The sequence below is a fragment of the Dermacentor albipictus genome, chromosome 9 (assembly GCF_038994185.2).
Source record: "Dermacentor albipictus isolate Rhodes 1998 colony chromosome 9, USDA_Dalb.pri_finalv2, whole genome shotgun sequence".
Classification (NCBI taxonomy): Eukaryota; Metazoa; Arthropoda; class Arachnida; order Ixodida; family Ixodidae; genus Dermacentor; species Dermacentor albipictus.
The window spans coordinates 35,733,663-35,758,061 of record NC_091829.1 but is presented as its reverse complement, the minus strand read 5'-3'; the positions used below and the strand labels follow the sequence as shown (position 1 = coordinate 35,758,061).

General features: G+C 42.8%; 1 protein-coding gene across 2 annotated transcripts in view; it reads left to right on the top strand.

Moving 5' to 3' along the window:
* The window catches only part of Gen (XPG-like endonuclease), a 31,590-nt gene extending 10,447 nt beyond the window's left edge, over positions 1–21,143 (top strand). For both annotated transcript variants that reach the window (XM_065437897.1, XM_065437898.2), the window contains exons 5-12: positions 973–1,154; positions 3,321–3,421; positions 4,982–5,169; positions 6,186–6,269; positions 9,398–9,528; positions 11,514–11,578; positions 16,819–16,950; positions 18,012–21,143. In XM_065437897.1, the coding sequence (XP_065293969.1) occupies positions 973–1,154; positions 3,321–3,421; positions 4,982–5,169; positions 6,186–6,269; positions 9,398–9,528; positions 11,514–11,578; positions 16,819–16,950; positions 18,012–19,345 (2,217 nt within the window). In that variant the 3' untranslated portion in view covers positions 19,346–21,143. The remainder of the gene's footprint in view (positions 1–972; positions 1,155–3,320; positions 3,422–4,981; positions 5,170–6,185; positions 6,270–9,397; positions 9,529–11,513; positions 11,579–16,818; positions 16,951–18,011) is intronic.
* Positions 21,144–24,399: the final 3,256 nt, after the last annotated feature.

The window sequence follows — 24,399 nt, the reverse complement described above, 5'->3', positions numbered from 1 at the left end:
TCTGTGGGATTCTTACCTAAAGTTGGCAGGCTGGCACGTGTGGAAATGCATGTGGGAAGAGTGGGATGGGATGACCTCATAACAGGGCTTTGATGTCTAGCGTGCAAAGGTGTAGCTGGGAAAAGAGAACACTGAAACAGCTTGAAGAATGACAACTGTAGGTGATGATGATCATCATCAGCCCATTTCATGTCCACTGCAGGATGCAGGCATCTTCTGTCGATCTCCACTTGCTCTTATCTTGTGTCAGCACATTTCACTGTATGCTTCTATGTAAGTGATACATACAATACAAAACAAATCAAGGAAAGGAACCGCAAGAAGAAAATAAACAATTAAAAAAAATAGAGAAACATAATGGAAATAGAAACAAGTAGAGAAAATAGAGATCATTGTTGGTTGCCATAGTCCATTTTATTTTCAAGTGCTACTGTTGCTTGAGCACTGGTGTAGTTAGTTGCATGCGACATGAGAAGCATAAGGTGCCCTAGGCATGCAGCATACCTTGCAATTAAATGTTTGCACATTTTGCAAAGCTCAAGAGAATCCCAAATTTTTTATGCATCTGGAAGCTCACAGATATATGTAATTGTTTCAGCACAGCTTCGTAAGTGTAAAGGAACTGTTTCAAATAGCTTGTTGACTCTTGGATGAGACTTTTACATTGAGGTTGGCACATACAGTAGAAACTATGCAAAAGTGCAGCACAAAGCACTAATTGCATCGTCCTAACATCTCTGTCATGCCTTTGTCTGACAAATGGCTAATTGTTGATATCATGAGCTTGATTGAAATCAGAGGATTTGTCTTACAATCTGTTTGCTAAATCTCTGCAGCCAACCAAACTCATGACTGGTAAACATCCCTGCCTTCCTAAATTCCCCCCCCCCCCCCCTCTCTCTCTCTCTCTCTCTCTCTCTGCAGTATTTCACTAGCTAACACTGTACTACTCGTTTGTAAAAAAAATTTCAGGACCCCCATGTCCTGTCCTACAAAATCGCAGACATTGAGGAAAAGCTCGGCCTGGATCGTAGGAAGCTTGTGGCACTGGCTGTGCTTGTTGGGTGCGACTACTTTGATGGAGTCCGCAATGTTGGAAAGGAGACGGCGCTAAAATTGCTAGACAAATTTGGAGATACTGACTCCCTTGAAAGGTGAGAATGTGAAATTTGGACTGCTCTGGAATCAAGTTCTATTGGTCGAAGGGGTTAAGACCTTTTTAAAAATTATGGGACTTATGTTAAATTAGTAAGGATTGACGTGGTACAGCCACCACCAGGCTTAACCTGAACCACAAAGACACGTCTACAATGACTTAACTTCAACAAGCATGAGATATCAGGAGCAAACATTGAATGCTTTAGAAGAAGATGTACTAAGCTAGCATAATTCAAGGCACATCAACCAGAAATCAACATCATGCTCTGTAAGAGAAGCAAAACATTACTGAAGGCTTGTTTGGGGTAAATATGATGGATTTTGCATGTGGACATAGTTGCAAATTTTGGTTATACCCTGGAACTTGTATGGCGCCATCTAGTGAGAGCTTATGGAAATAATTTTTCGTTATTCATTATTGGAGGAAATAGAAGAAATTGAACTGTCCTGTTACTTGCCACCAGGAGGTGAGCGTAAGTGCCAACACAGGCACTCTCCCCCTTTGCCTGAACTAGCATCCACTAGCGGCATTTCTTCGCTGCCGTTTCCCATACCAGAGCCAAGGGACCCCATCATGTTCATGTGACGATCCCCACCTCCTTTTTTTTTGTCCTTTGTTGCTGTGTGATGCATTTCCAGTGGTGGAATTTCGCATTTGATGATTAACTGAAGTCACATTCTACGGTCAGAGATATCACAAGCAGCCCGTCTTGCATAGAGGCATTTATGCATGGGACCTTGACTCTCGCTTGAAGCGCGGCTCCCTCGAGAGGAATTGCACGCGCGCTTTTGTTTGAAATTTGGAAAGCTACGAAAGCAAAGCACACACAGGACTGCATGTAATAGGTCTCACGAATCAGTCCCACAGTCTCATCTGCATCTTTAGAGGAGCCCTGAAACACTTTTTTGAGCATGCTTAGAGAACACTGCCTACCTGTAGGAGAGGCTCCTGTGAACACGATAGCCAAATATAATTGCATTGCATATAGTAGGGAATTTACAATCTCGTGTCGAAAACAGCAAAAGATCGCTTGCTCTCTCTTTTGCAATGTCATCACGCAGCGTAGTCGCAAGCTGCAATGCCCACCAACAGCTATTGGCTGATTTCTTAATCACGAGAATATTCTCAGTAATACTGGTATTTCTTATTTTGAGTTAAAGAAGCGAAAAATCTCTGCGCTGCCAGTCTACACATGACAGTTGTGCTTAGCTGGGTCTGCTGCTCATGGCCTCCGAGATAGCAGCGGCGTGCTGCGTAACATAGTCTACCGCGGCTGCTAAGGGGTGTCGCGATGAGCACTCACACCACTGAGGCTCTCAACTTTTGGGTGGGGCTTTGTCACTTTGGCTTTTCCCCTGTGTAGCTTCCAGCACGCTAGTGAAGACTAAAGGAGAGAAAAAGAGGCTCATCGCTGCAATAACTACGCCTAAGTGCACTTATACTCTAAGGATTAAAAAAAAATTCCGACAGGAGATTCACGAGATGACGACTTCTAATGGTGAAGTCATTCTATGATTAGTTAAAAAGGTGTTTTAGGGCCACTTTAAGCTGTGAAACATAAAAACCTGGCATCTTAGTTACTACAGCACTTCTATTAAAAATAAGACATGAAATACATTGCTCAGCCTTAGAGTCCAATTTTATTTTTTCCATGTACTCTTTTGTGTTTTACCAAATGAATAAATGTCCCAAGTACTAGCAAGCTTCATTGATTCAGTATCTACGGTGAGAAACCAAAACGGAAAGCGCTGTCGTGCTCTGCTGTACTACTTTGCACAGGAACTCATGAGCAGGAGTTCTGCCCCTGTTGCCTTTCCCTTCATTGCCATTACGTGAACACTTTCTCAGTTTTATATGAAGCGACATCAAATTAACATGGTGATGAGACATCAAATGCATCTGTACAACCATTTTCATGTACTATATGAACCAACTCTGTAGTATATGTTGCACTGGGTTGTTACAGACAGAAAAAAGTAGCACTAAAAGTCCTAGATGGTGACATTTAAACGCTTCGTGAAAGAGTCTACTGGATGTCTTCACATTTTTACTGCTCCCATGTTCCAGAAGTTCTTGTGGTGGGGCATACACAAGCCCGAAGCTGTGATGGTGTGACTGGCTTTGTCATTTGAATTCTGACAGGCAGGGGTCTTTGATGCAGGCTACGAGACTGGACGCGGGATTCGAAGTATTCCGATCTGCAGGAAGTACTTGACAGAAACTGCAAGAAAAAGCCACACTGTGGAAATTGCCAGCATCCTGGTGAGTATCAGTGCTGTTGGCTTTTGTTAGCCTGTCCTGCCTGATACGGTTTCCCTTCATGTGTAGAATGTACAGGTGCAGGGGCCTAGTCATGTGCTTCATGATGCAATTTGTTCCTGTCCTTTTAGTTTCCTGTATACAAGGGGGGACCCAAAAATAACCGGAATTTCCTCATAAAAAGCATGGACATTATTTTTTTAAATACAATGTTAATCACCCTCAAAGTACTCTCCATCAGTACTAATGCACTTGTCCCACTGCACGCTGACGTGCGTCCTGCAGGACTTTTATTAAAGTTTTTGCAATCCAATTCAAACATTCCATTGTTGGAAGCACCTTGCAAATTTGGCCTCTTTTATACCTGCTAGCGCAGTTGTGACATTGCGTTTAACTTCATCAACATCGGCAAAATGCTTGCCTTTCAAATCCCTTTTTATCTGACCGAACAGGTAGAAGTTCGCAGGAGCCGAATCTGGTGGATGGGGCGCATGGGTCAAAGTAGTTGTCTGCATTGAGGCCTAGAACCGCCGAACACTGAGAGCCGTGAGCATTGTTATCATGCAGGAACCACTCACCGGAATTCCACAAGGCCGTGCTTTTTCGAGCCACAATTATGTGGAGCCGTTTCAACACCTCCAAATAGAACTGTTGGTTGACGGTTTGGTTTAGAGGGACAAATTCTGAGTGTACGGATCCCCTTGATGTAAAAAAAAAAACAGGTCAGCATCGTCTTGAAATTGATTTAACCCGATGAGCTTTTTTGGACGAGGTGACTTTCATGACTGATTTGTTGTTTACTTTCGGAGTTGTACCTATAGCACCATGACTCACCACCTGTGATGATATTGTTGAAAAACTCTGGATCATCTGTGACTGCGTCCTTCATTGTATGCGACGATCCCTGTGCTCTTCGGTGAGAAGTCTGGGCACAAACTTAGCGGCTGCTCGTTGCATTCCCAAATCGTGCAAAATACACCAAACGGAGCTCCAAGGTAAGCTGTATAAGTCGATCTCCCTCGACGAGATCACAGATGTTAGCGATGTTGTCCTTGGTTCACGCACTTGAAGGACAACAGTAACTGGGACGATCTTCAAGAGTCATTTCCCCCCTTTTAAACCAAGCAAGCCATTCATACACTTGCATTTTACTGAGAGCATGTTCTTTGTAAGCTGTTCACATCATCACAACAGTTTCTGCTGCGTTCTTGCCTAGTAAAAAGCAAAATTTCACAGCCACATGAGTTCACTACAGACACACACACAAAACTACCAGAAAAACAATATGCGTCGTTGTTGGTTGATGCCACTTGGCATACTGACTCGGGAGAGGTCCTCCCGCAGCAGCCTAGCAGTGAAACCTTGTACTACAAGTACACAATGCGCAGGAGTACGCTTCTGGTTGCTTTTGGGTCACCCCTCGTATGTGAAGCTAAGAATGTTTGTAATAAAGAAGATTCCCATGTACTGTTTCCAACTTCACTATCTGTTGGCTTCATGCAAACTTGACTGAACTTTGAGCCATCAGTTCACCTGATTCATGTTGCACATTACCCGTACCAGGTATGCAGAAGTCTCACCTCGCTCATGGGTGCATCATGTGCTCGACTGATGCTGCCTGTGTGAAGGCGGTGGTCTCCAACTGCACATGCGAGTGGCATAAGGCAGACGCTGTGAAAAGCCAGTGGAGGACAGAGCTCGACATCCGAAAGAAGGCACTCGACGCGTGTGACCCGTTCCCTCCAGAAAATGTGCGTTTTCATGTGATGTGTTTTCATGTTCATGTCATGCGTTTTCATGTGAGTCTAAGTAAGTCAATCTTGATAACTATTCATCAATTCTGATTACTTTTACATTCCTGAAATGCTAAATTATAATCACTTGTCAGTACTGTGTAATGTTGTAAATGTATGTGCATCAGCTTGTGTGTTTCTTGGAAATGGTGGGCATGTTTTAAATTCTATTGAACCTTGCAGTAACAAAATGATTAACAGAAAAGAAAACACTTTTGCGTAAATTTTGCTATTGTGATAATTATACAGGAACGTACGAGCCCTTGCAAATACAAAGCCTGACTTCCTAAAGTCAGTTAATATTGCTGTACTTCATCTTAACTTGCAGCTGCTTAAGTGCTCGATCTTTGCAGGTAACTAAGAGTGTTTGGTTTTTTTTTTTCTGAGTATACAATTTTGAGTGCCACTTTACCTGTTGCTATTGGCAATATTGTGCTTCTTTATTTTTCTAATATATTATGCTGTAAACTATTTTAGGTGCCACAAATGTGTTTTTTCTCAATTGGAATAGGTTGTGAATCTTGCAACTTTATGACAAGTTATTTGGGTCCCACAAGTGATTGATTTCTATCTGTTTGAATTCAGTTATGACAAGTGAACTTTAAAACTTTCTCATGCCGTGTATCAAAGCAGTTGCACATAAAGTGCAAAGCAGTGGCAGCGATAGCTGTATTTTGTGCACCATCATTCTCTGGCTGCATGCCAAATTATGAATAAAGAACTAGAGGACAGAGCCATTGGTGGCTTCTAGCGAGCTTGAAGTGAAATGTGTTTGCTGTGCATAGTGCCTTCTAGGGAGTTCTTCTAGGGAGCCTGTCGTGGCATCTAGGGAACCAAGTGGAATACACTCTGCATGGAAAGGAGCGCAAATTGAAGGGCCTGTACAAAGCATTGCCCGAGCAAACACCTTGCTTCTGTTTTTGGTATCCTGTAGAGGGCGCCCTAAACAAGTTTTGTAACGGCCATCCGCACAGGTCATATCCGAGTTCCTGACCGACAAGGACGACATCACGGTCGTTGACAGCTGCTGGCAGTTCCCTTCTGCAAAAAAATTTGAGGTGATTGTTTGTTGTTTACCTGTACTGTCCCCATCTTTATTTAGCTGGCATGATTAATACTTTAGTACGTACATTTTCTAGAAATCCAGCAACGTACAGGAATGAGTATGATGCCTTTCAAGGAAAATAATTCCCATTTAAATTCTTGAAAAGAACTTGCCAAGAACAGACATAAACGTGCCAGTGTTTATGTTCCTGGTGTCCCCTCAACTCATCGGTTTCTCTCAGTTGGAGAGAGAGTTAAAAAAAAACTATTTGAAAGAAGGCAGAAAGGTTGCCCTGAACTGTAGTATTCTCTAGCCTGCTACTCTACACAGGAGGAGGGGAACGGGAACATAAACATGTGATGAGAGGGAATGATGACATAGAAGAGGGATGCACAACAGGGATAGCAAAGTTCAGCATTTTGATGATTATCAAGAAAGTAAAAAAAAATTTCATTTAGAAATGTCATCCAAGTAGCCACTGGGTTCCAGATCTTGGCTGGTGTAGTGATTGACCTGCAACTTCATACAATGGTGTCAAGAAGAGGCTCATGTGGGCTTCTCACGTGTCACCAGAGTTTAGGTGCTGCCAAAAGCAGTGCCATGCCTACCAATCCTTTCTTCTTTCGACAGTGTTTGAGGCTGGCATCATAAAACGGTGTCCAAAAGTGACAAAAGAACGCTTACAGGATTTCAGTACAGGGAAGCGTGAAAGATGGGACAAAGCGAGGCGAGACAGACAAGGACATGGCTTACAGGATGTGTGGGATGCATTAATGACCACTGCTTCCCGACTTCCTGGAAAATCTTGAATGGTGTGCAGGTGTGTGCCCAAAGGCTGATATCTATGGGTTGCTGTACTTCATGGAATGCCATTGCTGATGTTACCCAAGGCAGAAAAAATGAGCGTAGGTTTTGAAAGCTGTGGCAGAGCCCATTGTGGACTTAGGCTTAGTAACTCATGGTAACGGATTACCAGCAGGAACAAAAGATGAAGACAAAATGACAGGATGAGCACTAACTTTAATTTGCCGCACATTGTATTTGCTCCTGCTTTTTCTTTTGACAAACACATTATTACGCTCATTAAAGGGGCTCTGAACCACTTTTTATTGAAGTGGAGAAAGACATATGAAGTGAAAATAGGTCATTTCAGGAATACTTTGCTGCAAAAGGTACTTCAATGCATTCAGCGGAAGCGGAGTTAATGGCAATCAAGCATGACTGTCGCTGTGCTCCCATTCCTTCTTCAATGCCTTACACTACGAAGGCTACAGCGCAGTGGGGCTTGTCCACAATGCTCCGCCTTAAATGTTGCCGTTCTAAATTTTGGATGTTCACTTAGACGCCACGACTTCTGTCTTTGGTGCCTATGACGTGCTAAGCATAAGCCAAACGTGGTTTTCCTCTGAGATCTGCAGTGCACTTAGCCAGTGGACTTGTGGCGGCACCCCGGGGTGGCCGCGGTAACTAAGCCATGTAGCCGACCGCAGCTTGATGTCAGCTATCGGCCAATAGCAGCCGTCTAAGGGAATGACGAAATAGTGTGTTCGATGATGAAATAGTGCGTCTAAAAAAGAATGAGGACAGAGCTTTATGTTGAAAAAGAGCATTTGAGAGAAAGGTGACTTCACGATCTGCTTGCAATCTCCAGGCACTGCATACGACAGGAAAACTTGGCTGAGATGTTCACAGCAACGCATGCTACCCACGGACTGTTATTTCACTATGCCCGAGAAAGTGATTCAGGGTCCTTTTAATAGTTGAAGAAACCTAATGGTTTCTAGAAACCTCGGATATGTACCTAACTGGCAGTCTATCAAACAAATGCTTGAAACATTTGAGGACATTGATTCCTTTGGAAACGCACCTCATGCAGTAAATCTGTTACTCCAGGAGAGAGCGAGCAATGCATTATGTCAAATAGTAGGTTCCCTGCTGTGCACAAGGGAACAATATTTGGCTTGCACATTCAAGGCATCATTGTCTACTGGTTGGAAACATTTGTTTTACCTTGTTCAAAAAAAAGTGTTTCAGTGCTCCTTTCATACACATGAGCATATTCACAGCCACACCCTTACCTCTGAACGTCTTTCACGTGCTTTGAGAACAGCAGGTTGAAAATTTTTATCAAGCCTGACCATTATGGTTTTTCCCTGTAAGCAAGTGCTTATAATTAGCCAAGGTGTGTTAGGCATTGATTGGATGTTGTGTCGATAAGGAAGTCTGGCATAAGCATGTCTTTTCACTAGTCTTCTCTCTTGGTTATAGCTCCCCTTTTGTGGCAGCTTTTATTTAGCACCATGTTATGATGCTGCACTGTCATTTCACCCAGAATAAATACGAAGTGTACCTCATCCGGGGCTGTGCCAGGTGAAAAATGCTGATTTCTTGCAGTGAAAGCAGCAGCAAGTAGTGCCACCTGTTGCCAGGGTAGTCAAGTTTGTCTGCACCCTTGTCTTTCCATGGCAGGAATTTCACCTCCATGAGATGGTGCTACTGTTCTCTGCTCTGAGAAAAAAGTTTTTTATATCTGACAACGCTGGCAAACAGCATATATATTCATACTTCTGACTTATTCTGAACAAGACAGACAAGCACTGTACCCAAACATGGCATTGTACAAAGTTCACCAGAAAAGGCCATCTTTATGCAAAATTTCAAGCTAAATGAGTAAGTAGTTTATTTAGCCACAGGAACTATTTTTGATGGATTTCTTTTTTGAGGCAACATGCCAATATAGAAGTGCTGCTGCCACCCACTGCTCTCTTGCAGCTGCAAACAATGTTTGTTGGTTGTGCCTTATGCATGAATATTGCATAACAAGGAGAATAAATAAGGAATCGTGGGAGGCACTGGCCATTTCATGGCCTTGCAGAGCTTCAAGGCATGCTTTAGTTTTGGATTGCACCGTAACTGAAGGTAAACTTCCCTGAACAGTTGGAGTAGTCTTTCGTTTTCATTCCGCAGTGGAAATTCATTTAGTAGTATGTTGTTTCTACCTGGCAATCTTGGAATTCGCAAAATCAGAGTGTGACGCAGGCACCTGCTCAAAGGTTAGGATAGCGTTTATGAACCAACCAGTGGTATTTGCCGTAGCACAATGTGGTCATGAAGGTGATGTAATGCCTGTTGCCTTTGAAGGATTTCATGTACGCCAAGCTGAGCTGGGGGCCTGCAGAAAGCCGGGAGAAAGTGTTCCCCCTGTTGACCCGCTGCCACCTAGAGCGAGGTGGTAGCAGCTGCGAAGAAGTTGCCACCTTGAAGCCTGTCAAGTAAGCTGCTTCGTATTGTACCGGAAAAATTTTTGCAGTTTCATCATCGCCTTCTTAAGTTGCGACTATCAGTGTCCCAAGCACATTCTTCATAAAGTCCAGGCTCATTGTTGTCATTGCAGCCGCCATCTTTATCTTTGCCCACAACACTACTATTTAATTTCATTTTGAAACAACAAACCTATCCTCAAAATTTTACCCTGCGGACTTCTTGGTCCATTTATGCATATATCTCTAGCGCAATTCAAATAGCGTGGGCCCGAATGAGGAGTCATGTCGTTGCATACTCCATCACCTTTCACTGCTGTCGGTGAACAGAACGGCACCCAACAGCTGGCACTGCAGTTTCTCGTGCAAAACGCAACAGCGTGGAAAGAAACTGAGCCAAGACAGAGTCGACAGTGCGAAAGAGAATGGGAAAGTATGCACCGTTGCGCTGGGCCTCGTTCTCTGCTACTTGCAGTTTGTGTGAGCTTTGTGAGCCAGAAAAGCCAGTGCAGCACCATGCAATAAGGAAACTACTGAAACGCGAAGGCGTGGGTGGTGCAGAGTCAAGCGAAAACAAAACCTTTTGACCACTCACGTTGTTGTCAAACAGTTTCTCTAAGAATCGAATGGAAGCAGGCAAGTGTAGCATTTTCTTCCATCTCGTAATGCAATGCAACAATCTTTCTATAATGACTGGTTAAGCACTAGTGAAATAGTTATAATGAGAAGTTGCTATGTCATTGGGCCACTACTTGACTGTCCCGGCGTAGGCCCAAATAGCACCCTGCATTTACCTCAATTTCTCGATTACTAAAACATTGTTCTCGATAACATTGATGCCTTAAATGTTCTTGAGCATTAATCTATCACTTTAGCTTGCCTTAACCCTTTAACTGGCAGTGCAACAATATTGTTGAACTTACAAAAATATCTGGAAACAGTATACAAAACGAAATATCAGTCTGTGCCTTTCAATTTGCCTTAATTTATGTACCTGCTCAACAGTGGTAGTTGCAAAAATGTCGACCATGGGCAGCAGCTGATGTTTTGGTAACAAAACTTGAGGACCTCGTAGGTATCGTCTTAGCGGACATGGTCATCATATTATCGCTAATGCGAAAATTTTTTCCTTTGCTTAAGAAAGCTAGTAATTCTTTCTCCATTGAGGTAAATCTCAAGAATACACATTTACCTTGCCAAACCAAGTTCCAAGCACAAGTTTTGGACCATACATTTGCATCTAACCAGCTGGTCAACAATATTTTCAAAGCGCTGTATCTCACTTAGTTTTCAGAGAAAGCATTTCATATTTCATTTGGTATGTATTTGAACAATATCAAGAAGAAATAAAGCAATAAAAACATTCTAGGTCAGGTGTTCCTTGCCAGTTAAAGGATTTTTTTTGTTTATTGCGATAAAGACTTGCCCTTAAGGCATAATTCTTGGTGCGTATATGTGTATTATATGTGTGCTGTGAGGCCAGTACTTCTAAAGTTAAAGGGTTATGCCTCTTTAAAGGGACCCTAAAGAGAAATAACAGATGAACTTATACTGATATGTTGTTTTGATACTCTATTTGCATTGAATACATGCAATATGTGTTTATTACTGCGAGAGAAAATGAAGGTCAGTGTTCAATATTTTTTAAAATTTCATGCTGTAATATACTGTTGCCGATATGTCATTATGACAAAACGATTTTTGAAGTTTTTTTTTTGTATTTTGGCCACTATGACCCAGTAGAAGTTCTTGAAACTTGTTAAGTTCAGTCTTTGGCTCTTTTAGAACGCAATGGAATGCACCTTTAACGATAAAAGGTTTGCTGCGTCTGAGCATCTTTCTTTACGCCTGACCATAAAAGGGAAAAATTGTCATCACCTTACAGATTTTCGTAGGACTGATTTTCTCACCCTTAAAAATGCATTTTGACTCTCTTGAATAAGGATTCAGGGTAGCTGCAGTGCTGAGAATGCGTTGTTTTCTCATCGCCTGACTAGGATCGTCAAGGAACGAGTGCGGAGAAATGCTGACTTCTACGAGGTTGAATGGCTAGCCACCGAATGTGAGTCGCGAAGTCTTATTTTCTTTCATTTCTCACCTTTTGGTAATTTGGCTAGTTAACGGGAAATCATTACAGGATGCAAAGCTATTGTGTAGATGGTGTGTGTCTGCATAGTCGTATCCGGTGTAGACTGCAGAGCTCTAGCTTCTGCATGAACGCGCGGCATTGTCCTGCTGGCCTTGATGGGACGACGACGACGACCAAATGCAGGATGTAGAAAACACATGTCGGTTGTTCAAAGCATGTTTACCGGTCTTTTATCAGATGCTGACTTTGGGCTTGTTGACGTTGGTGTGGCTTTACCCTTTAGAACATGCAGGCGCAAGTGCTGCACCCTAGCAGCAATAATAAAAATAATACAATAATATAAGTGTCACAAAAGAAGGAAAAAGGCATGGTAGAAACCACCACCCGTGCCCTGTGGTGCCACTTGGAGCAAGAGCAGAGGTACAGTCACGTTTAGCTACTAATGAAGAACTAAACACTGCGAGATCTGGGAGTTAAGAATTTAACTCTTTATTGGGTTAATTTGTGCACCAGAGGGCAGCCAACACTCGGTGATAGTGGCGTCATAATCATTGACATAGTCATGAGTTGGCAAATGTAAACTCGTGGGTCAAGTTTGGCTGCTGCTTGTACATGTATCACCCTACATTCCAGAGAAATCGCTGACACTCATCTACGTTCGAGAATGTGTGACAGTATTCATGTTATGGGTGCATTCTGGTTAGACAAGCCTCTTTCACTTTAAAGTAGGCGACAACGGTCAATGAATTTTAGACATAGGCATGACTTTCGCCCAGCAAGAACTTGATAAGTGATAATATGATAAAAAATGGTCACCGACTAAAACCAACAGAATGTACGCGTGACATTGCACTCCTCCTAAAAAGCACAGTGGCAGTAACATGAAAAGATAGACCACTCGCATTCCTTTTGCCATCGGCATCGTCACAGCAAGATCTCCGCACATGCAGCAGGTCAGCCCACATGTTGCTTCGCTTTTTTACAGTTCAGCCGCTCACCACAATGCTCTGCGGCCATGTCACATGCGTCATGGTGCAAGTTGTTGATTCCATGCGATTCCTACATTTCGTTGGAAAAAAAAAATTGCAAGAGTTAAACAGCATTTATTCATACTTTTACCGGCAATGATGACTGTTGTAATGCTATGAGAACCGTCAGCACCACTTCCCAACCTTTGTGATAGCTGTATAGCTTTGCACCAAATAAAGGGAACCAACTGACGAAATTGCATATGGCATGAAAATACTTTCCTTGTGTCTGACATTTGTTGTAAGCATATATTTGTTACATGCCAATATCGGTAACAAACATTTCAGGTTTATACTTTGATATAGTACACGCTAATTTATTATCCGTGTTTGGTATGAGGCGTGACTTTATCATGTGACTTAAGCGGTTAATAGTTTTTAGCTGTGCCAGAAGGCCCGCCGATTATAGAAAGGTTTGGGGAGTTGCAGGTTTTTACTATGAAGGCTCTGCTTCCACAAATACTTGAATCTGGATTGCAGACTAGTTGGCTCTTAAAGCCTATTACAGGGTGTCTACCAACCGGGAAAACCGGGAATTCTCAGGGAATTTGAATAGTCTGGAAATACTCAGGGAAAACTCAGGGAATTTGTGTTTATATCACGGAAAACCAGCTGCAATTTTATTGAAAGGGAAAGAAAGTCGTGTTAATGCTGGCTCCAGTAACAGACGAATCGCAACGAACCGTCGTTGACGCATGTCATCGGCACAAGGTATTGCCAAGTATTTAACGAGTTATTTTCCAGACGCTCGATTTTTTGGACGTGCCCGATAATTCGCACGGCTTCGTGGCACCACCACGTGCTCCATAGAGTCAATGTATATTGCCCTGACTGCAGGTCTGAAATGGCACTAATCAATGCCACCACCGCCAACATTTCGATTATCTCGCCGCCTCGAACCGATGCTCTTGCATGCAGATCCGCTGGCAGCCGCAGCCGCCACCGCGCAACGTTAGGCCTAGCTGCTTCTACGTTCGCTAGCTTCTTGCCTTGCGGTGGCATGTTTTTCATTGAAAGAATTCGCCGCTGTCAGCAATGGCACACACTCCGCCTTTGTAATCCTCGCGATTGGCTTCGAAGCTCGCAAAGCACCGAACGTTGCATAATGCTGGTCTCTGACAGTTAGCTTCGCCTCAATACAGAACTGTTACGTGATGAAGCATAACTGTGGGAAGGGGCAATTGTCACGGGACACAGTATGTATTCCTTAAATGTACACACGTGCACCCCCGTCTCCTGCCACAATACGAGCACCGATATGCCTAATAAGTGTACTCGCAACCCTTGAGAGCTTTTTCACACGTGCCGGTGCCAATTTGAGCCCTTAACTCTTTCGTTACCGTGAGAAAATTTTAATTTTTTATAGATCCCGGTAAAAAAAGATAATAAAAATTTACCACTACAAATAATATTCCAGCACACATTGCAGCATAGCATGTTGTGCATAATGAAATTCTCTTTCCAAAAACGTATGTTGCCAAACAAAAAATATAGGTAAAACAAAATTCTAGAAAGCACCATTTTGGCGGCCAGTTGATAAACAACAATAAAAAACAATATCTGCTAAAAAAATTAATATCAAAGAAAATTCAGAATACACATTTCAAAGTTAAATAACCCAGGAATAGCGTCTGAAAAGAATGAATGCTCACTACACCACCGTTCTTCGGATACAAAATAGAAACTAAGACCAGTACATCCCTCAAGCCATGCGGTGAAGCAGTTCCTGCATGTTGTGAAGCATAGATGCATTCCGCACTTTTCCCCCAAAATGTCTGTTATTTGTTCATCTTTGTGGTCCTCGTAACACATTCTGCAGTTCCGTTTTTTCGGCATCTTCTGAGGATGGTCCTATCAGAAGTCCAGGGAACGTACTTCACCAGTTTGTCTAGAGTCATGCACCTGACCTCTTCCAGGACCAATCGCTCTCAGCGTAGCTGGGCAACTACAAGATTATGCATCCAAGCATATCTGTTTGCAATTTTGCAGCTTGTCTTTATCACTGCCGCAGAGTAGAAGAGCAGAAAGAAATCCCACACCGTTGCAAACTGCCTTGCGCTGATCCACAGTGCTGGGCCGAGATGTGCGGGTGGCCTACTTGGCGTGAACAAAAGTTTCTTTGCTGCCGATGGCAGGATATCATAACCAAGCGAAGTATACACCCTGAAGATAATCAGGAGAGCTCTCAGGTTGTGCAAGAAGATCGGCAGATAAGTGCGCACAAGGAAGGAGACCGCTCAAGGCCGTAACGTAAACTCGCCGTTGGACAGTTGCAGATGTCCCATGCTGACTCAAAACATCGTCACCATCAGAGCTTTCATCTGTTTGCTATCATCTTCGAAATCATAAATCGAATGCTCATTACTAAATTGAAGTGCGGGTGCAGCATAGCTTCGAGCACGACGCTTTTCTCGTGATGCAGCCGCGCGGGACGATGGCATGGGAGCCACTTTCAATAGCTACACAGTGACACCGGCAGCGCCCCTTGCCTGGATTTTACAAGAGAAGCGAAACCGATACTCTTCGAAACTGGTTGAAAATGCCAGGTCCACATGCTAGACATGCGGTGGACCTTCAGAAATACACTTTGTTGCAATAAAACGACTCGGAACTCCAAACCAAAGCTGACTAGGGAACAGCTGGCATCATCTTCGGTTAATTATCACCGCTCAGCACTGTCGGATGGCAAAGCCGGCGATATAATTTAATTCTTGATTTACTGGGAGTCATTTGATTACAGAATTTTGATGCTAGTGCAGTGTAATCGTGAATGACATGATTTTTTCTCAAGCGTGGCAAAACGTGACGGCCACTCATCTTTTCTGCATTTGTTTACAAAAAGGTCCATCGAAAATCGCATCATCACGGAGCGCGAAAATTTTAACTGATTCTGACAGTTCAGTGCCTGTACTAACAACTGGACGGCCTTAAGCGGACATGAAACGGTTGCAACATGTCGATATCGGCGATCTAAAGTATAGATCACCACTGATCTATTTTAATAGGCATGGTAACAAAAAGGTCAAGGGCAGTTTAAGACATGCTTTTATTTTTTTGGGCTGCCCGATTTTTCGGATGTTTTCGCAGCCCCTAGGGAGTCAGAAAAATTGGACGTTGACTGTATAACTGACCAAGAGGATGCTTCAAATGATCCATGGGGCAAACGCATGGCGGAATGAGGATGAGAACAGGCAAAACCGACGCACTGACGAATTAACAAGAAGGGAAGCGGGCCGCCGCCTCTTTGAAGGAGCGTGAGCTCAAGAAAACAGTGTTGGCTGATGCCGAGATGCAGGTGTACCTTATCCAAACCAAAATGAGATACCCAACACTGAGATACTGTATACGGGCTGAGAGTATGTCAGGACAGCTGAGGTTGACTTCCCAGCTGCTGAGAGACAATCTTAGTTGTGACAAAGTTGAGCCCCCGTACCGATGAGCTTGCTATCAGTTCGTAGAAATAGCTCATATTCGAAAATATTTACTTCTGTATGCATCTCCTTTTCATCCGTATTTGAAAATGTTCTACTCAATTCGGAATCGGTTTTACCACTTTTTCCGCTGTGCGTTTACCTATAACCTTCTTTCTATTTTCTTTTTGAATGCAATAGATATTGATGAAGAAATTGCGGTCACTGACCAAGTCAAGGTGAAAATAACACAGACGTTTCGGGACCCATAGAGGTTTCTTGATCACACTAAATATATATATATTACACCTTACTATTCGAAGTGGAATAAATCATTGTTTTCCAACATGCTTACTAGAGAGTGAGAGCATCGGGCAACATGGTGTCAGCCCGTCTAGACATAAAACAAAATTCTGGCTCGTTCAGGGAATTTTGCGAAGGTGCTCAGGGAAAACCTGGAAAACTCAGGGAATTTGGAAATGTCAACTTGGTAGACACCCTGTATTAGTAAATGTATATCTGTAAGCTGCATACCGTAGCAAATTTCAAAAGCTCCACTCGCTGTGCTTTGCCCTTCATCTGTTCAACTGTGCATGCCTTGCACAAGTGTTCCTCAGTTATTGCACTGGACTTGCTTCTTGAGAACAAAGTCTTCAACTGAGGGTTATATGGAGGTTCTACTAAGTAATTGGTTTAATAAAATTATTCAAGGAGCAATCGCATTGTTTCTGCTGTGAAAACATGCCGAGCAGTTTGCACTGTTTTAATTTCCTAGTGTGGACACAGTCATCACCACCAAACACTTTGGAGCCCCAGGAACTGTTTGAGAATGTCTATCCAGAACTGGTGAAAGCATTCTATGATGAACAGAACCAGAAGAGCAAGAAGAAAGCTGCGGTTACAGATGGTGAGTGGTGAAAAATGTCTTTGCGAGTGATTCATGTGACATATTATGGAATTGTATGTTACTTTACGCTATTGCAATGTCAACATAGTGCCTTTGACAAAGTTTATGAAAAGAACATTGGTACACTTAAACAATAATTAAGTTTTTAAAATAAACATTAATAGTTTGACAGGCGTTGACAGCAAGTACAGTAACTGTGAAAGAAAGGTTAACCAATCGTCTAGGAGAACTTGAACTCCTTGGAGAGAATTTAGCCCATATACTGTATTTTTGCGCATACAACCCGCCATCTTGTATAATCTGCACCCCCAATTACAACAGCCTGGAAAGAAGAAAAAAATATATATATTCCCACGTGTCAGCCACAGAAGTAACTGCACACAACATTGCTCAAATCTTTGCAAAAACAGTCTGCATTCGCGGATGCACGACTTGTCTACGTCGTATTTTCGGTGATGCTAACAAAGCTGTATTCACTTGCCGGACGTTATCGTAGGCAAATCATTCACATTATATCTGACGTGAACCGGATCACTGCGCAGCTGGCAGTCGCACAACAGCAGATGACAGTGTGGACAGAGAAGCCCTCGCATCGGCAATGGCGGCGGAACAAATGCGACTGAGCCGAAAATCCCAGTGGTGGTTTATCGCGAAGCACTTCGCGCAGGCTGAGGGAGCGCCACGGGAATGGGCGACGCATGAGTTTGCCGGCGATGCGTGCTCTATTCGCTAACCACTAAACGAAAAAATGGTGGCCCGTGAAATAGAGGAGAATGAGCGACCGTGAAATAAGGTAGAAGGGAAAGAAGGCAGAAGGGAGCTTCAACATGCATGGGTGGGGAGGAGGTGGGGTTCCCTAGGAGATAACGGAACTTCGAATTTCGCATATAAGCTGCCCCCCACTTTCAAAATTTTTGAAATTTGCTGCGGGTTATAAGCTCAAAAATACAGTATGCATACTTGAAGTTTGGCGCAAATGGCAGTGGCACTTCAGTGCGTTAAAAAAAAAATCTTTCTGTGTTGCAGAACACATACTTAAAATAATCCATTCCACTCAACAGGAACCAACAGTGACATACGGGGATACTTCAGCATCACATCCGGAAAGTCGCAGCAAGTCGCCAAAGAAGAAAGTGAGGGCACAGGCGAGAAAAGGCTAGGAAGAAAAGCTGCAGACATTGGTTCGAAAAAGTCTAGAGCTTCACCAAGTAGCAAGAGCCGGTCGGTCACAACGCGGGCGCGAAAGCTGAAGTCCTCGCCACCCAAGACCACCGAAACTGTTGACCGCTACTTTGCACGGTCACCAAAGTTCTCTGCCAAGCCATTAGATGTTTCAGTTGACTCCTCATCGGACGAATTCAATGTGCCGCTTTCGCAAAGAATAGCGGGGGCAACACAAGAACATGCCGAACCCCAGCCAACAAGTTCAGCAGGCGGTGTCGCTCCAGAAAAGCCTGGCAAATCACCTGAGCCAGTGCATGTTGTCACTCCTAAACCAGATTCAGATCTGGAAGAATCTGTGGTTACGACAGAGGAAGTCTTATGTCGCAAGAAAGACAACCCTTTGGCTGAAACGAAACCAAACAGCTCACTAGACACCTCTGAACGAGCAGACAGCTCGTCTTCGATTACAAGCTTGCTTGAACAGAAGCCCACTATCTCTGTGCAAGAGAAATTGACAACTCAGCCTGATGATGAGGCGAGGAGAAGCACTTCACCGACATCTGCGGAAGTGTCAAAACGAGCAAAATCGGCAGATGACAGCATGGCCCTTGCAAATATAAGCACGAAGGAGGCTGCCTGTGGTACCCGCGCAGATAGCCTCAAAAGTTCTACCCAGACTGAGGACTCTAGAAAACCTTCTTGGCCTGGCAGTTTCAACCTTTCCCTCTCGGATTCATTGAAAGAAGAGTTCATGACATCCATGCAGCTCAGCAACGGTGAAGTTAATGATGCAGAAAGTGATATTGGCTGCACACCGCCAAAACGACCAAACCTATCTGCACGAAAAAGCGTTGCGTCGTCTTCCGAAATCAGTCCGGATCGACTCGCAGGTGGTGATGCTGGAAGAGTAACAGCCTCAAGTTCTGTGGGACCTGAAGGTTTGCCCGACCGTCGAATCTCCGGGAGGCGCCGCCTCTACTTCAACGACACAGTGACGTCCACACCTGTGCCCAAGCAATGCTCGAGAGAAGTGGAGATTAAAGTGGAAAGACTATCGAAAAATGTGCTGGCATCATATGAGTCTCAAGTTGTCAAATCAGTGAAGTTGGTGTCGGAGGAAAGCTATGATCACTCGGGATCACTTTTTGACTCCAGAGGCGAGTCCTTGGAATTGTCACAGAAGAACAGGCAACCGTCGGTCGTTGTCATATCTGACGATGAGGATAACTAGTAAGATTGTGATGTTGCTTTTGAGAAATATTGTCTTCATATCTGTTAGCATGGAGGCTTGACATAATTTTGTCACTGCTTTTTTGGGGAAGTGTCTTTGGTAATCGCCATGTCTCATTATATTGAAGATTGCCGATATTGTCATAGTATTGCATTGGAGAAATTCTTTGTGTGCTAATTGTGTCCAAAGGATAAATGTATATCTTTCTATGACTGTGGCAGACAATGTTTCCATAGTTTAAAGAATCTAGAACAAGTAACCACTTACTAGCATGTTCTTTTGGAAGGATCGTGGACATTGTACAATTCCTTGCTTGCAATCCGAGAGAGCTCATCTAAAGCCATAGCTTAGCTACATTTTGCTTTGTTGCTAGTGGATCCTTGTACCCATTTTTTTTCTCTGCTTAATGCTAGACCAATGTTGTGTGTCCTCTTCCACGTTGGTGTCACACGTGTTAGAGCGTTTCTCCATTTGGACGCTGTAATTAGCAAAGCTCTTGTGACTAACAGATTACCAACATAATACCTTAGATATTGCAGTTGGCAGTGTTATTGTTGAGGCTAATAGATCACTGATAGCAATTTATGGCAGATAACAGCTTTAACTGGTGTTTGGTGTTTTCGTGGTGTTACATTTGGTGTTACATTTTCTTTAAAGCCATTAAGCAGGTATAACTGTGTTTTGAGCAAATGTTCAAAGACAAGAAAATGCCTTTGGAGAAAACACATCTTGGTGCTGATATCAATGCACACCTTAAGCGTTTCCTAGATAAAAATGAATCAGGACCCTCTATCACAAGCTGGAATGTAAAATACATTTTACAAGCTGGTGTGCAAGTGTGTTTGTATCCGAGATTACGAGCCTCATTGTGTGCCAATGATGTTAGTGTTGCCGAAATGTTTCAGTGCTATGTATAAAAGTAGAAAACTTAACCATCAGTTGAAATAATAGTTTGGTTAGCAGGATGTCACAGTGCCAATGGTGTGGGTCATGTATGAAGCATATTCATGAAGAGGCAACTTCTGCTTTTTTACAGGAAGTTTGCTCTGAAATTGTTATGTGCAACCTTTTTATCACTTTTTAGCTGCTGCGACTGTTGCAAGGAAACCTTTCTTGCTATGGAGATTTTTGGAGCACACAACAGACACGCTATTTTCGACAATTTTTGCATACCTTTAAGGACCAAAGGCATTGGCTATTACTCGCCTTCAAATGTAGACCTTTCAATGCCAGAGGTTTTCTTTTATTTGGCAAGACTGACATCACTAAAAATTGTGTAAGCTCTACATTTCAGGTGCTGCGACTTGAAGCATTTTTTTTTTACTCTTGACTTTGACACATAATGTGCTGGTGTATATTTAATTTCTTCTTCTGTGGTAACCGTAACCTAGTCCATCAAGAATTCTTGTTGGGATTTGTTTTTAGTAGCTAGGCGGTCTAAATTGCATCGTTTACTGCGTGTATTTTGTGACCAAAGGCATTGGCCGTTGCTTTTAGCTGTAGCCATTTTAAAGAATTCAAGAAGCATTTTCTTCATTCGCTATTACTGACATCACAAATAACTGTACGATTTGCACATCTTATGTGCAGACTCAGTTTTATTTAGTTTTACCTTTGACAGAGTACGGGCTTGTGTAGAGATTTACAACTTCGTTCCACAGTAGGCCAGTCCAGAAAAAAGTTGTTCTTGTGATCTATTTTTAGTTGCCATCTTAAACTGCTTTTATATTTTATTGTATGACATGGAGTAAAAAGTTGGAAAAAAATGAAAAATAAAATAAAATGAGTCATACCTTGGTTTGAATCACAGAGTTTATTGTGCTCTCGACAAAATAAAGAGCATGCTTTTTCGCAATGACAAATGATGGCTGCTGCTACTGCTGCACGTACAATTACGTGGACAATACATTACAACCCGTCATGCCTGTCCATACATCTTTGGTACATCAGAGTCGCCGTGCTACAGGATGCCCAGAAAGTCAATTTCAAACTTTTGTAAGCTCAAAACTGCCCCAATCCTGAATTTCCGTGCCGCATGACTTTTCCTTACGGGCGCTGGCTGAGGCAACAAATTTATTGAATCAAGATTTCCTCTCGATCATCTATAGCCACAAATCTTGCATGCCCTTGTGAACGTTCCAATGGAGAGTGTGCAGAAATGTGTAGGTGCTGTGAAAGCATCTGTACGCACCTGTTGTCAACACGGGGGTGGATGCAGTAGTTTAATGCACTGTTAAAATGCTATTCGTTGTGCAAAATAGGGCCAGTATAGCGCAAGAATACATTTAGCTCAATTCTATTCCTTTTGATGCCAACCGCTGCTCATGACAAGCCAATCCTGGTGGCAATGTAGGCATGGTGCCTCTCGGACCACTGATAAAACATGAACAGGAATGGAGTTGGAATGGAATTGCTACTTTGGCGTAGGATTGGTTGTGGCAAGATTGGCTTGCTGTTTTGTAAACTACTAAAAATTTTAAATCGCAACTGGCTTTCTGGACATCCTTTAGTATGGGCATTCAATCACTTTCCAGACAAACACTTCAATAGCGTAGAATCCGCATAGGCTACTAACAAGTGCACTGTAAAAGAACAAAACCTTTTCTACTAGCGATGACACAAATTTACTAAATCTGCGAAATTAAATGGGAAAGAAAAAGTAATGCATTTGCAACACCAGCCCCAATAAATGCTTTTGTATACAGTGACTTCGCATGTGCAGAAGAAAGAAGAAAAACTATGTTGAATGCACATGACAGCCTGACGGCAGCCTTGTTTTCGTAAGCGAACAAAATTTACACGAAGTGTGCATCCTTTCTTAGACACAGACAAAATGCAAAGAACACACACGTGTGACTCACGCCACAAATAAAAAAAAAATGGCAGAGAAATTAGAAAACATTTGCATCAGGACGAGTTCAACAAAAAATAGTGCATCGGCTTGTCAGATCAGGCAGCTGTGTTTTGAGCTGCACTCTCTGCTTCCTTCCCACTTTTCACGCTATGCACGAGAAACTGGAAGGATTGTTTAACTTGGTGAAAAAAAAATATAGCAATGTGAATTCAACATAAAGCAAGTACTCCCTTAAGCAAGAGGACAGGGAACACCAACACGTTTGCATTCAAATGGCCATAGTTGCTCAGAATCTCTGGCAAACATAAAAGTGTCCTAAGGGGGAAAATGTTCGGCCACAGAGCTCCTTTATACATACTGGCAAGTCAGGCTGTAATTCACATGTGACAAGTAATCATTGGTTGAATAAAACTTCGATGATCTCTGTCGTATCACTTACAAGAGTACTACCATGCCGAAACAAACACCTCTTGTGATTCATCACACGAAATTTCAATGTACGATTGCAGTATAACTGGGTGCCAAATGCACCCTAGCACCAAAACTAAGCATCTGTGTGTGAATGACACCAGCATCACACATATTGTTGAACGCTGATAAGCAAGTGCGCTTTCTAGTTTATTTTTTGGTCTTTGCACCTCACTTCGGCATCGTAACACAGCTTAACAAATGGCCGAAATGGACATCTGAAGTGAAGAATAATGCCCATGGTTATAGTGTCACCATGTGAGATGAAAGGGGACAGCTAAAAAATAAAATAGTAATAATAATTGAAGAAAGAGAAAGAAGCAACTTACAAATTGCCGTCCGGTCCCACGTACAGTTAATCTATTTAGTTTCAACGTGTACCAACTGGACCCAAATGAGCACTCTTACAAATATGTTCAGACAAATGGTAAAAACAAAAAAAAACGCATCAGTCATTGCTCAGAGATGCCATGTCACCCGAGAAGCACATTATGCGCATACATGCCCCTTGTCACGGATACAGCTGGCCCAAACATGCGCTATACATGACTAGGTGTGACCGCCCCCCCCCCTCTCTCTCTCTTTCAATACACTTTTGCTTTCTGTGTTCTTGTATTATTGGCAAGACATACACTAATTTTGCTCACATGTTTGTCTTTCACATACATTCTTAAGAAAAGTTTCCACTCTCTGGGGTTTCTCCTATCATGCGCCTCATCAAATAATGCGCCTTTCCTTTCTTTACTTCTGCGCGCCAGGAACAGCATGCCTGTTATCAGTGCGACATAGCATTCTGACAGGAAAGTAGCAAGCGCAATATTTTCAAGAAAGGAAATGCAAGTGAGACACATGACGATTATTGTTTGAGGACAAGGTACAACCCAGAGGGTGTAAGGTTAGAGTGTAGTTTAAACGGCAAATTAAAGTAATTGCTTTGCACAGCTGGAAGAAAAACAATGGCCAAGGAAAACCTTTCTTTGGGGAAGGGCAAACTTGAAGATGCATTTGACATTGACAAGACTTTCAAAAAAAAAAAAAAAAGAGCATGTTTACCAGGCCAGATTGACATGATGCCATTTATGTTCCCTGTGTTAGGTGAAGATTTTATACATTTGGGGCGTTTACGCCAATCAAGCCATTTGTATAGCTGCCACACATACTGATTTTATTAATGCCCTGGTTGTACTTTCTGGGCATGAAAATTCCAGTAGGAAAGTAAGTGCAGCAATGAAAAAGCAAATCCTACACAATTATCACAATTATCATATCACCGTGTAAAAAAAGAACTACCCCTTTAGAGGTGGAAAGTAACTTCAAGTATTGTCATACACAGATTGACTTTGAGTGCATCCTATGTACAGTATTGTATAGAATTATAACTGTGCTCCATTGTGTTAGCAAAGCTATCTGCTTGCACTGCTTGCTTGCCGCTGCAGCTACCATGTCTCTGCCGAGTCTCTGTCATGTCTCTGCCGAGTGGCTCGCTAAAGTCACTCGCAGTAAAACCAAAGGCGACAAAATGGCCGTGAGCAGCTTCCTAGCGGTGGCTGTAAACAAAGTATCCAGCTTTGCCATAAGTGCTTCCTCATATGAAAACTCGCACCTCTCAAAAGCAACCCTGCATTGCATTTTTTGCCGTATGGTCGCGAAGTTCTTTAGCACAACATTGCTGGTTTTACGTCCCTTCGGCCATAGAAAGTACGAGGGCACACTTGATAAAATGCTTACATTC